The sequence below is a fragment of the Galeopterus variegatus genome, unplaced genomic scaffold (genome assembly GCF_000696425.1).
Source record: "Galeopterus variegatus unplaced genomic scaffold, G_variegatus-3.0.2 Scaffold1383, whole genome shotgun sequence".
NCBI classification, from domain to species: Eukaryota; Metazoa; Chordata; class Mammalia; order Dermoptera; family Cynocephalidae; genus Galeopterus; species Galeopterus variegatus.
The window spans coordinates 172,430-186,040 of NW_007727494.1; the positions used below are offsets into that span (position 1 = coordinate 172,430).

A 13,611-nucleotide genomic window follows, 5' to 3' on the forward strand; every position below is an offset into this window, starting at 1 on the left:
TTTTTTTTTTTTTTTTTTTTTTTTGTCTTTTTTGCTGACCGGTAACGGGATCGCAACCCTCGGTGTCGCGCCCGTACCGGAGACCGGCAACGGGATCACAACCCTCGGTGTTGCGCCCGCACCGTGCTCAGCCAGTGAGCGGGAACCGGTCTCCACATGGGATCCGAACCCTCGGCGGGAGCGCCGCCGTGCTCCCAAGCGGTGCACTCTCCAGTGTGCCACCGGGCCGGCCCTATATCACCCATTTTCTTCTGGCCTGTAGAGTTTCTGTTGAGAAGTCTGCTGTTAGTCTGATAGGGGCTCCCTTATAGGTGACTTGATGCTTTTCTCTTGCTTCTTTTAAGATTCTCTCTTTGTCTTTGAGCTTTGCCAGTTTGACTATAACGTGTCTTGGAGAGGACTTTTTGGGTTGAATCTGCTTGGGGATCTTTTAGCCTCCTGGATCTGAAGGTGCATGTCTCTCCCCATACCTGGAAATTTTTCTATTATTATTTAGTTGAATAGGTTTTCCATGCCTTTTCCTTTCTCCTCCCCTTCTGGAACACCTATGATTCAAATGTTTGTGCACTTAAGGTAGTCTCTTAGATTGTCTTCATTTTTAAAAATTCTTTTTTCCCTTTTTTTTTTTGTCTGCCTGGTTTATTTAGAAAAGACTCTTTTCGGGCCGGCCCGGTGGTGCACTGCTACAGTGCGCTGCTTGGGAGTGTGGCGGCCGCACTGCTACAGTGCACTGCTTGGGAGTGTGGTGGCGCTCCTGCCGAGGGTACGGATCCCACATAGAGACCGGCCGCTCACTGGCTGAGCGAGTTGCGGGAGCAACACCAAGGGTTGCGATCCCGTTGCCGGTCCCAGTCCGGTACGGGCGTGACACTGAGGGTTGCGATCTGTTGCCGGTCACGAAAAAAGACAAAAAGGAAGAAAAAAAAATAAGAAAAGAAAAGACTCTTTTCAAAATCAGAAATTCTTTTGTGTGCTTGTTCTAGCCTACTGCTTAAGCTATCAGTTGTGTTTTTTATTTCATTAAAGGAATCTTTCAGTTCCACGAGTTCTGCTAAACTCTTTTTTAAGGTATTAATTTCCTTGTAAATTTCTTCCTTCATATCCTAGATTGTTTTTCTTATTTCATTATGTTGTATGAGTCTTCTCATATCTCTGTGAGTTTCCTTAAGATTGTTGCCCGGAATTCCTTTTCAGTCATTTCAAGGATTTCCTGCTCTATAGGGTCTAGTATTTGAGAATCACTGTATTCTTTGGTGCTGTCATATTTTCTTGGGTTTTTGTATTTCTAATATCTCTATGTTGATGTCTGATCATCTGATAGAGCAGTTGCTCCTTCTATTACTCTGGAGTGGGCTTTGAGGTGAGGTGAGATACATCTTTTTCTGGTCTCCACTGTTGACTCTCCTTGTATCAATGCAGTTGAGTGTCCAGTGGGCCACCTGCACAGTCACTGTGGCTGCTGCTGTGGTGTTGTGCCACAGTTTTGGCAGCCGTGGCTGTGGTGGGCCCCCCACATGGAAGTGGTATTGTTGGCATGCTCTCTTGCCTGCTTTTTGGCAGTGGGGTACTGCCCTTGGCTCCTGCCTAGAACCCAAGGTGTGCTCTCTTGCCTGCTTCTGGGCAGAGGGGCAAAATTTTCTCAACTTTAATTTTAATATGGAGCATATTAATAGATGGAACACACATAAACAAAAGCTTTTTGGAGTCCTTGATAGTTTTTAAAAGTGTAAGGGAGTCTGGAGACCAAAAAGTTGAGGACCATTGTCCTAGAGATTTTGATTTCTAGTTTGGGGTTTAGAATGTTTATATTAGGTAGTAGTTCTCAGACCTTTCTTTGTCTTTTTTCTTTTCTTTTTTTTTAATGCGTGACTCTTACCATACTATCATATGTGAAAAATATTATGATGAAACTCCCCCCCTTTTTTTTTCTAGGCAAGAAAAAATCCACGGGGTCTGAGGTGCTCCCTCCCTGACTAGACAAGCTCACTGTTCAAATGGCTGTAGCAGAATAGTTAATAGGTGTGTGTGGGGGGGGGACGGGGTTCCTCAGAAAGTCACTGATAAATTTGTTACCTGAGGGCCAGGGGAATTGGGACATGGGAATAATCCTCGCTTATAAACATGTTAACACACATTTGTTTAACACCTGTATTCATTGTCCTATCAGGCTCTTTGGGAAATATATAGAACCTCAGGGTTTAAAATTCAAGCCAGATAAGTTTTGATGGAAGGGGACGGGAATAAACTGCAAGGAGATCCTGGGGTCCCCATGGGAGACACTCGGGGTTCAAGAGTGGGAGGCAAAGAAAGCAGGACCAAAGCCCCACTTTGTCTCTTTCATATTGCATCATCCTGGCCAGGTGAAAAAAAAATTAATGAGGGAGACCAAATTGGTAAAAGAAGAGACCAGTGGAGATGGCACAGGAAAGGAGGTTCTACCACCCCTGCAAACACAGCTCAGGTCTCAGATCTCCAACGCCTGAAACCCGGGGTTATGACACACCCTGGAGATGCTCTGGGCTGGACCATTGGCTCTTGGTCCTGGAAGGGCTTAGGACACAATTACCATTGCTTGCTATCAGACTTCTCTGAGTGTATGGACTTTAAGATGCCATGTAGTCTGGTTGAAATTCAAGGGCATGTTGGTTGAGGTGTGATAAAATGGTGATCAATTTGTTTATTTGGTGTGGAAAGAAAGATAATCATTTTGTCTTTTTTTTTTTTTGCAACCCTTGGTGTGGTGTCGCCCACACTACGCTCAGCCAGTGAGTGCACCAGCCATTCCTATATAGGATCCGAACCTGCGGTGGGAGTGTCACTGCGCTCCCAGCGCTGCACTCTCCCGAGTGCGCCACGGGCTCGGCCCAAAGATAATCATTTCCTGCACTCAGCCAGTGAGCGCACTGGCCATTCCTATATAGGATCCTAACCTGCGGCGGGAGTGTCGCTGCGCTCCCAGCGCTGCACTCTCCCGAGTGCGCCACGGGCTCGGCCCAAAGATAATCATTTTGGTTGGAAAATAATGAGCTTTAGAGGCTGCACCCAGGTAGGGGTGTCTAATAGGCACTTAGAAATAAGGATCTGGGTCTTGGGAGAGGAGTTGTGGCTGGACGTGTTGCTTTGGGAATTGGCATCATACAGAGACGGTCAAAGCTGTGGCTAGATTAGGTGACTTTAATAACTGTGTCTCTTTTTGCTTTACAATAGGCACTTAGAAATAAGGATCTGGGTCTTGGGAGAGGAGTTGTGGCTGGACGTGTTGCTTTGGGAATTGGCATCATATAGAGACGGTCAAAGCTGTGGCTAGATTAGGTGACTTTAATAACTGTGTCTCTTTTTGCTTTATCAGCTATTCCATGTGGCCTATGTTTTAATCAAATTTGCAAATTCTCCTCGCCCTGATCTTTGGGTTTTGGAAAGATCTGTGGACTTTGGAAACACCTACTCACCATGGCAATATTTTGCTCGTAAGTAATCTTGCCTACCATATTATGAGGGGCTTTGAATATTTGCAACAGATCAAGACTATGGATTTAATTAGAAAATTAGACTCTCAGTATGGCTAGTTAGGGACTGGTAATTTTAACCTCCTAAATAATTCTCAGAACATCTCCGTTTCTCAAGTATGGGATGTCTTCAATAATTCCAAGGATACCACATGAACAACTGAGATTGCAACTTCTTTCATGATAACAGTGGGGGGAAGCAGTGTACCTATAACTGGGCCACAGCACCAGTCCTTTTCCTTATACGTAGAATTAGGAGCCACGTTCCATCTTTATGGGTCCTGCATTGTGCATTACTTACCTTGACCCTGTTATTTTCACTAATGAAGAATATTAGTGTCTCTGAACCCTATGATGAGTTGAGATGGATAGGAATTTTGCTTACAAAAGCACTGGGTTTTCCATAAGGCTCCTTAGAGGGTAAACTCACTTAATGAGGCATGAGGCGTTAGCATCACAGCTGCAAACATTGCTGCCGGAAGTCAAGTGGCCTGAAATGGCTTGGTATTTTCATTCACGAATTAAAAACTTTATTCTAAGCTTTTGTCTAAAACTCTTAAATCCTTCTCCGTTCTTTCTCTTTTCATGTATTTTCTTAAGGAAACACAAGGCTTCTTAGGAGATTTACAACACAATGAAAATATTTTATTTTATAATATTAAAATATTTTCTTCCTAGATTCTAAAGGAGACTGTTTGGAACAATTTGGGCAGGAGGCAAATGTGGCTATCACCCAGGATGACGATGTACTTTGTGTTACTGAATATTCCCATATTGTACCTTTGGAAAATGGTGAGGTAAGTAGATTTGGGAGGCTGTGAGAGATAAGACTCAGAGATGAACATGAGGATGTAAAATTTTTCATAATCATGAAGCTTATACTTTCAAAACGATTTAACATCGATCCAGATGGAAACCAGTGCTTGGGACTAAACAGTAAAGGAATTGATTCAAGGACTCCCAGGATAGATTGGGTTGGTAATTCTGTTTGGGGTCTTGACCTCTCCCCAGAAAGTCAGGATTTGGAATTCCAGGCCCACAGGTCTTGTACTCTCCTATTTGGAGGTAAATTTAGAAAGTGAGTTGCTGGTGACTGAAGTGATTACCTCTCCCACCTCTTCACGTTATCCCCAGCAAGAGAGAGGAGATGAGGGGTGGGTGGCAGCATTAACTCCTGATCTCTCTTGGCTGGGTGGGCGTAATCTGTTGGGAAGCAAAATGTTGCTGTCCCTTTGGGGTTGCATTTGGCCCTTGCAAAGTCAGTCTGGCTGTTAGGAGGTGGGCAATCAGAAGTGGGGAAAATCAGAGAATTCCATGAAATTGTGAAGCCATAATGAATATGAACCGAGTTTCAAGTAAACTTTTTTAAAGGGCATCAGTCTCCCTCTCTTTAAGTAGAGAGATCTTACTTGAGCAGCTATATCCAGTATCTTCTGATGCCTGGTGAGTGGCTCACGTTTCAAAGGATTGAGACTTGGACTTTAAAACAGAACCCAAGTTTTGTATAGATATTTCTTTTTTTGCCTCCATTGCTGCCAACTTTATATCCAGAGACTTCCTGTTTTCCACCTCATTTAGATTTTTAAATTACTTTAGCTTTGTTTCTTTTATGTAGCGTGACAAAGTTTTTTCCTTATATTTACAGATTTTAACATTATATCTTTGATATTTCATAGTGTGCCACAGCCCTACAACTACACTGATAGAAAAAAAGGTTTGAAAATGAAATGGTAACATCTCTTGAGAGCCCAGATTTCAAGGACATATTGCCAGAACTTGGAACCAGGAGGGGGGAAGGGAGATGGAACTAGCAGTGATCTTTTTAGACATAAACAAGATCCAAGACCACCTACAAACATTTCATGGCTCAAAGAAACCAAATGCTTTGGGGCATGTGAGTTATTTTTAGTTACTTGCTACTGAATTTTGATGAAAAGACTTTTTTCCTCTTTATATGCATGTGATTATTTTAGGTTGTGGTGTCCTTGATAAATCGGCGTCCAGGTGCAAAAAATTTTACTTTCTCTCACACCCTGAGGGAATTTACCAAAGCAACAAACATCCGCTTGCGTTTTCTCAGAACCAACACTCTTCTTGGACACCTCATCTCCAAAGCACAGCGAGATCCAACTGTTACTCGGCGGGTGAGTAGTGTTTTTCAAATGCCTGGTCAGCAGTATTTGTTACTTTTTTTGCTTATCAAATTAATTGCCTTGAACTCTTTTAAGTAAACTTTACAGCCAGTAATGGTGTAGGCATGAGGGTGGTTCTTGTCTGAAATACTAGATATAATTAGAAGTTTGGCTGTTTGAAGAAAAACCATTATATTCAAAGAGGATGGAAGGCAAGATTATTGTCAGACTGATATTAGTCTGGATGGGCTAACTATTATTATAACCCCAAATCTCCAATCTCAGAGGCTTAACAAAATAGAGGTTTATTTCTTGCTCATGTCACAGTCCTATGTGGTGAGATTGGTTCCACACAGTCATTCAGGGAATTATTATAACCCCAAATCTCCAATCTCAGAGGCTTAACAAAATAGAGGCTTATTTCTTGCTCATGTCACAGTCCTATGTGGTGAGATTGGTTCCACACAGTCATTCAGGGAACCAGGATCTTTCCATCTAAAGGTGGAGCCATCCTGTGGGACCTCAGAATCCTCCTCTGGATACCCTATATCTGGTCAGCAGATGAGAGAAGAAAGAGTGTGAGAAGATCCACCCACTCCTAACCATATAGGTCACTTTCACTGGCGAGAATTGGCCATATTATAGCTTCACCTAGATGCAAGGAGGCTGCATAATGTCATCTAGCTGAAAAAGAGGAGAACATGGACATTGGTGAGCACCTGTACTGTGCTGGATATACACCCTGAACCCCTCTCACTGCCTGGTGTCAGGGCAGTACCCCTGTCTCCTTGGCACAGAGGGGGCCAGCAGAATACCCTGAGCTCACTCTTCTCCCACCCTCTGATCTCCTGCCAGTGCCTCTCATTGGCCAAACCCAACAGGAAGCCAGAGGACAAGAGAGCCCATGGTTGCAGCCCATAAAGTTCAGCCCCAGGGCAAAGGTCAGGGTGGAGAAAGGTGGAGAGTGGACCCGGAAGGGTGAATGGAAGATGCCTGCTGCACCTTATAGAGTTTGGCTTTTTATGTAGGTAATATCAGAGAGCTGGAAAAGGAAGAGAGAGAAAAAAAACATAAGTATTGCTCCAGTTCTGAACATTTTCCAGAAAGGCCAGGCACCGTGGGTGTAGGTGGCCCATTTTCTGCATTTTCTGCCCCCTTAGCACTCTCTGAGCTGCTGTGGAGATGGGGACTATGTTGGATCTGAGGATGGATATTTACAAGGGAGAGCTGGGCTTTCTGATAAGCTGCAGCTAGGCTGTGTTTCCATTCCTCCAGGTGCTCTAGATTCTTGCCACAAATGTACCTCATCACCTTTTTTCTTTTCTTAAATTGTCTTTTAGTGGGTTGCAAGATTCACACTCATATCTATGTATATTTCTTTTCACTTAGGTGAATGTAGGTTTCCCCATTAAGTAATTTTTTGTGGAGTGTACCACGTGTATAATCTTGACCTCCAAATCTAGGATGCTTCTTGAATGAAGAAATATGACTCCAGCTATCCTATCACACAGATTACATGCGCTGCCAGGTGAAGGTGATCCAGTGCTTCTCTCTCTTGCTGTTGCCACCCCTAACACACGTGGACAGAAACTTCTATGGCAGTCAGCACGAAAGCCACTGCATGTTAACTTGTCACAGAAAGCCCTGGTCATGGGTCGGCCCGGTGGCGCACTGGAGAGTGCGCCGCTTGGGAGTGCAGTGGTGCGCTCCCGCCGAGGGTTCGGATCCCATGTGGAGACCGGTTCCTGCTCACTGGCTGAGCACGGTGTGGGCGCAACACCGAGGGTTGCGATCCCGTTATGGGTCGGTAAAAAAGACAAAAAGGAAAAAAAAAAAAAGAAAGCCCTGGTCATACTGACTTTATCCAGTATTAACAAGAGGGGTTGTGAATACCTTCACATTAAGTAAGACGTTGCCAAGAAGCATTGACACTTTTAAAGTTTTTAACCAGGGAACCAGAACAGAACCCCAACATTTGAATAAAGAGGACTCTTTTGGGTGACTACACTCAAAAACAACACTGAGAAAGATACAAAAACCCTTTTGTCCTTGGGAATTCAGACTTCCTTGCTGACAAGTATTCTTCCTACTGACAGCACGGCCTCAACGAGAAAGATTGTTCTCCAGCCCCCACATTCCTCAGAAATCCTGTGCAGTCTCCTGCCAGATCTGAGATGGAAGGAAGCTGGAGAAGAGGCCACCTGTTGTGCATAGTGGAAAGGCCTCCAGCATACTGGAGAGGTGACCTGTCTGTGAGATGGCCTATGTGTATTTCTGGCCTGGTTTAGGGGCTGATCCTCTGCTGGGTCTGAAGCTGGCTCTGTCTGGCCTTTTTGGAGCTAGGATCTCTGACTTTGGCCTTTTTGACCTTGAGCTAGCAAGACTACAGCAACTGCTGCTGGACCCTGCCAGTCTCAAGGCTGTATCTGATCCATCCTTGTAAATATTCTCTCCCGTTCTGGAGCCTGGGACAGTATTTTGCTCATAGTAGATGCAAAATTTTTAGCACAGAAATTTATTTTGGTAAGTAAATATGTTCAGTTTATAAAATCCAGATTTACATAAAAATTTAAACTTGGAAGCACTAATCTCTTTGCACTAGGCTACAGATTATGATATTTTTCTAAGGGAATTCCCTCCATGCATTTAAAGCATTTGGTTTTTTTAAATGGACAAATCTGGCAGTATGTTACTCCACTTGATTGAGGAAGGCATTTATTTTGTAAGATAAGTTACATCAAAATGTCGCTTCCTTTCATGCTGAGGTAGGCAAGGGGAAGTGGCTCGAGAGTATAGCAGAGTCAAGACAGATGTGGGGAAAGATTAGTAAGAGAACGTTCATGTGGCTATTTAGCAAAGCTGACGCATTCTGTTTTCTTTTGTCCAGTATTATTACAGCATAAAGGATATCAGCATTGGTGGGCGGTGTGTCTGCCATGGCCACGCTGCAGTGTGCAATGCAAATAATCCTGAAAACCTGTGAGTATATTGTGCAGACTTTTTTAGCTTTGCTGTGCATAAGTCTAATTGGTTCAGTGGATGTTTGCACCCCACTATATGTATCTACGTTTCTGCCCTCAACAGGAATGTTTCAGGCTCAACAAGGAGGAGGTGTGCGTGCCTCCCCTCCTCCAGCTCTTCTATTTCTCCCACATGCCCCTAGTGGGCCTGTAGCAGACATTGCTAATCAATCGTAGTACTCCCTGGATGATCTGGGAGGCAGCCGCCAATTCCCCCCCAACACTAACGATTGATTAGAGTTGGCAAGAGAGATAAAACTTGTTTGTCATTCCTGGTTTAATGGGATCGGGGATATGCATTTCAAATCCTTTTCATTTTTTAAAAATTGTGGTAAAATATGAGTAACATAAAATTTACCATCTTAACCATTTTAAAGTGTGTGGTTCAGTAGTGTTAAGTACATTCACACTGTTGTGCAACCAGTCTCCAGAGCTCTTTTTATCGTGCAGAATTTAAACTCTATGCCCATGAAACAACTCCCTATTCCTCCCACCCCCACTCCCTAGAAGCCACTATACTATTTTTTGTCTTGAATATTTGAGGTACCTCATATAAACAAAATCGTATAGAATTTGTCCTTTTGTGACTGGCTTATTTCATTTAGCATAATATCCTCAAGATTTATCCATTTTGAGCATGTGCCAGGATTGCCTTCCCTTTTAAAGATGCATAATATTTTATTGTATGTAAATACCACATTTTGTTTATCCATTCATCCATGGAGGGACACTTAGGTTGCTTCCACCTTTTGGCTATGTGAATAATGCTGCTATGAATGTGAATGTACCCTTTTTGTTTTTAATTGAGGTATATTTTGCATACACTAAGATGCATAAATCTTAAATGTTAAGTGTTCAGCAATGTGTCAGGTTGTTACTGTAAGAGGGATACTTTTAAGAGCTGGAAATGACTGAATATAGTAATAATTTTCTCTCAATGTTTTATTTGAAGTCTGCAATTCCCCAATGAGCAGCATTTACCAGAAATATATTTTACTTTTAGTCAGATTCAGGTTAGTACATCTTTAGGCCTGGCTCTGTGTTCAAGCGTAATTGTTAGCTACCAACTTACATGGTGTGCTTTGTGAAGCCCTTCTCTGACCAGTGACAATCCCTAACGTTGTTGTCCCTCCTTCAGGGAGCAGGTGGTGCTAATGAGGGAGCTCACACAACAACCGATTAACTTTTAATTGACAAGGGCTTGTTTACCAATGATCAATCTATCTCCACCATGTAGCCTCCTGGAGAGTAGGGCCCTAAGACACTAGAGGTCAGGTTAGATAAGTCCTTAGTTAGAGGGAGGGGAGAGAAGAGATATGTCTAGTGTCCCTAAGTCTGGGACAAAATGGCACCATGTAGGGAAGAAGGAGAAGCCATTAGAGAGGGGCTGAGCTTCCCGCTTAGAAGGGCTGGCAAATCCTATTGACCCTGGCAGACCTGGAGGAGTTCTGTACTGGGTGGCTAACTGCTCCCAGTACATGTGAGTGGAGAGGCTATCCCCCCAGGCCTTGGTGAAAAGCTCAGTTTGCTGCTGGACCACTCTACCACAACTACCTTGCCTTCCCCTGCCTGCAGGTTTGCTTCTGCCCAATAGGCTGACCTTGAACAAATGCTGATGAGATCCACATCCATGAACAAAAAAAATCTTAATATTTAAAGGGATTCACTGAGTTCATGGAGGGAACAAAGGCTGGACAAATTGGAAAAGTTAGTTGCTAATCAGGCAGAACTCAGGAAGAGACAGAAGATGGCTTTAACCAGGCATGCACACCATGCTGACATTGATGTATGGATAGATGAAGGGATCACACATGGATTCTGAGCTTCCTAGCAGGCAATTCAAAAAGGGAAACCTGTTCAGCTTCATATTTCAATATGATCATAACCTAAAAAGTAATCAGTTGCTTAGGGGAACATGATTGCTGACGCTAGGACCAGATAAGAGTTTTTCTCTGGGGGTGGAGTAAGGTGGTCATAATGGAGAAGATTCTCTTATCAGCAACATCTTTAATAACATCTTTACAGCAGACGTAGGACAGATTTTCTATATCAACCATCAGTCTGGGCTGAGAAAGAGTCAGGAAAAGCAATGATTTGGGGGTGTCAATACGACTCAGTCAGGAACCCACCTCCTTTTTTTGCTGTGCTCCATCTTAATCCTCCATGAGTATAGTTGGACTATATGTTCTTAAACCAGCCTTCTTAAAGCTCTATGCCAAATATTTCATTAGCAGTGAGCTGAAATTGCCTGTCTGTCAAGAGCCCATTTGGACTCCAGCTGTTCTATGCTGCCAGTTAAATCTATGCCCATGTGTTTAACAGGCAGATGAGCGGGGAGAAGGCTGACACCTTCTCTTAGGAGCGTAACTGAATATATGCCATCCCATGTCCCACTAGAGAAGAGTTGAAGGAATCCCCACAGGCCTAGCTGAGAGCCTTCTTAGACAACTGTTTAAATCCTCTTTCAAGCTCAGATGGATTAGAGCTCAAAGCTTGTAGTTCTAATACAATGCCAAGGCTACGGCAATTTCATTTTAACTTAGAAAAATTTTAAGACAGACGTATACTCCTTTGAGCTTGGAATCTTAGATTTTTAGCCCTTTGCCTGGCTGAGTGATAAGCTTTTGGCCTTGCGATGGAACTGGCACAGCCTCTGGGAACAGGGTCCTCCGAGATCTTATCAGTCTCTTTGATTTGGTACATCTTTGTGCATAGCCCCAGGTTGAGAGGAAGAAACTTGAGCAGACCTTTCTCACAGGGCTCCCGATCTTTGTGAAGATGGGATACTTAACGTATCTCAGTAAACTCAGCACTCGCTTGCTCATCTGTTCATTTCTTGTAACATAATGTAGCTGAGGCTTCGGTGTCCAGCTTAGGTTTGAAATCTGGCTATTTCTTACCACTTGACTTACGACAAGAATCTCAGTCCCTCTGAACCTTACTTTCACCATGTGTAAAGGGACTTGGAAATTATACGTGCAAAATGCTTTGTTCTCATCATTACCCAGTCATTAGTCTATGGATGCCCATGAGGACTGTGTTCACGTGTCACCTTTTCACATAGGAACAACTGATTATTATCAAAACTTGTCAGTAACCGAGTTGTGCTTCGCCCACACGCCCAGGTTTCGGTGTGAATGCCAGCACCACACGTGCGGGGAGACGTGCGATCGCTGCTGCGTGGGGTACAATCAGAGGCGCTGGCGGCCGGCCACGTGGGAGCAGACCAAGCTGGCGGCCTGCCACGTGGGAGCAGACCAACGAGTGTGAAGGTGGGGCGGGGCCGGGCACGTGGTCTCCTTCCCTCTCTGCTTGGGGACTCATCTGTTTTCCCTGAGCGCTGGCGGCCGGCCACGTGGGAGCAGACCAACGAGTGTGAAGGTGAGGCGGGGCCGGGCACGTGGTCTCCTTCCCTCTCTGCTTGGGGACTCATCTGTTTTCCCTGAGCTCATGAAAAGGCTGGGATCAAGCCAGTCTTAAGGACTCAGGTCTGTCTATTGTAAAGAAAAACACAGAGTGGAGGGAAAAGTGCCCCTCTCTGAATTCAGATAGAAATATGAAAGAAAAAGAGCAGGAATAATAATTATTCAGACTCATGAAACATTTACTACATGCACAGATCACACTGTGTCTTTAATATGTTGGCCACTATAAAATTTTAACCCTTTACCATTTCTTAGGAATCCTAACTGTTTTGAGGACCAAGGTCTGGAGAAGGTGATGAGATTGGTGCTGAACAGGGAGCAGGAAGCATCAAGGGAGCAGGAGGGTGCGGAAGGAATGTGGTAGGACTGAGGCGGGTGGAGCGTGGAGGGGACCAGAGAAGAAAGGAAAAGGGCTGCTCATAACTGACGGGTGTAGTATAAAGTACGATAACAAACAAGCCCAAAGACATCCAACCATAGATTTCATTTTAAACCAAACCGTTTTGTGAAGCTACTCATTTATTCCAATTGCTGAAAACATTTTTGTGACTTTTAGCTATTGGCCTTAGAGACTGTGGCCCATTTTTTTCCCCTCTGAATATTCTTAGCATTTGAAAGTGGATGTGCTTTTATGAAATAACCAAAAGGCATTTGGACCCAGGTTTGTTGAACTAGTTGGGTAATAATTTGTACTTTATATTTTTTGACCAGATTTTTTTATAACTATTAAGAGATAAGACTGATGATCTCTTTCAACCAGTAAACTTACTTAGAAGGCATTTCATGTGAGGAGTTCGAAGATTGTCTTGAGAGTTGCTAACACTGTGGGAAGGTGAACACTCAGGTGCATTTCTAAGTTGGGGATGTTACTTGGATGGCCATTATCGCTTTATGGTCACAGCTGACAGGTTCCTTCTCCAGATGTCCCCATTTCTCACCCTGGATTAAGGGACCAGAGTGGGGGAAGGTATAGTCAGGGGTCATTTCTTCCAGTGCTTTCAGACTCTGGTTTAAGATTTTTTTTTTTTTTTTTTGGACTGCTGGCCAGTACGAGAATCTGAACCCTTGACCCTGGTGTTATCACACCACACTGTAACCAGCTGAGCTAACCAGACAGCCTTAGAATATCTTAATTGAATAACTGTTATCACATGAAGTCCAACATTCACAACTTGATTAGTTTTCCAGACTAGTGGAACCCTTTGGTGAATGACACACTTCATCCAACACATATGAAAAACAGTTTTTTATTTTTGTTCATAAGTTTTAAACCGTTTAAAACTTGGCAATATGGTTAAAAATTACAAAAACAGTGTGTGGAAGTCAGACCTATTAGGATCCATTTTGTGGGTGCTTTTTAAAATTCATTTGTATTATGCAATTCAAAATAAAAAGGCTTATTAAGAAATAACTTACATAATAAATATAAGTGCCTTGAATTTTTAAAAAATCATGGAACCACAGAGGAAATAAAAATAATAAAGTGCACATCCTGTTTTGCAAGTTGCAGGATAGCTTGTCTGATTTC

The 13,611-nt window shown here is 43.4% G+C and overlaps 1 protein-coding gene across 1 annotated transcript in view; it reads left to right on the plus strand.

The window, feature by feature from the left end:
• LOC103593627 (laminin subunit alpha-3-like) overlaps nt 1-13,611 on the plus strand; it is an 89,833-nt gene that overhangs the window by 43,363 nt on the left and 32,859 nt on the right. The window contains exons 3-8 of the mRNA XM_008576645.1: nt 3,350-3,467; nt 4,185-4,303; nt 5,480-5,650; nt 8,526-8,617; nt 11,784-11,892; nt 11,924-11,930. Of these exons, the coding sequence (XP_008574867.1) occupies nt 3,350-3,467; nt 4,185-4,303; nt 5,480-5,650; nt 8,526-8,617; nt 11,784-11,892; nt 11,924-11,930 (616 nt within the window). The remainder of the gene's footprint in view (nt 1-3,349; nt 3,468-4,184; nt 4,304-5,479; nt 5,651-8,525; nt 8,618-11,783; nt 11,893-11,923; nt 11,931-13,611) is intronic.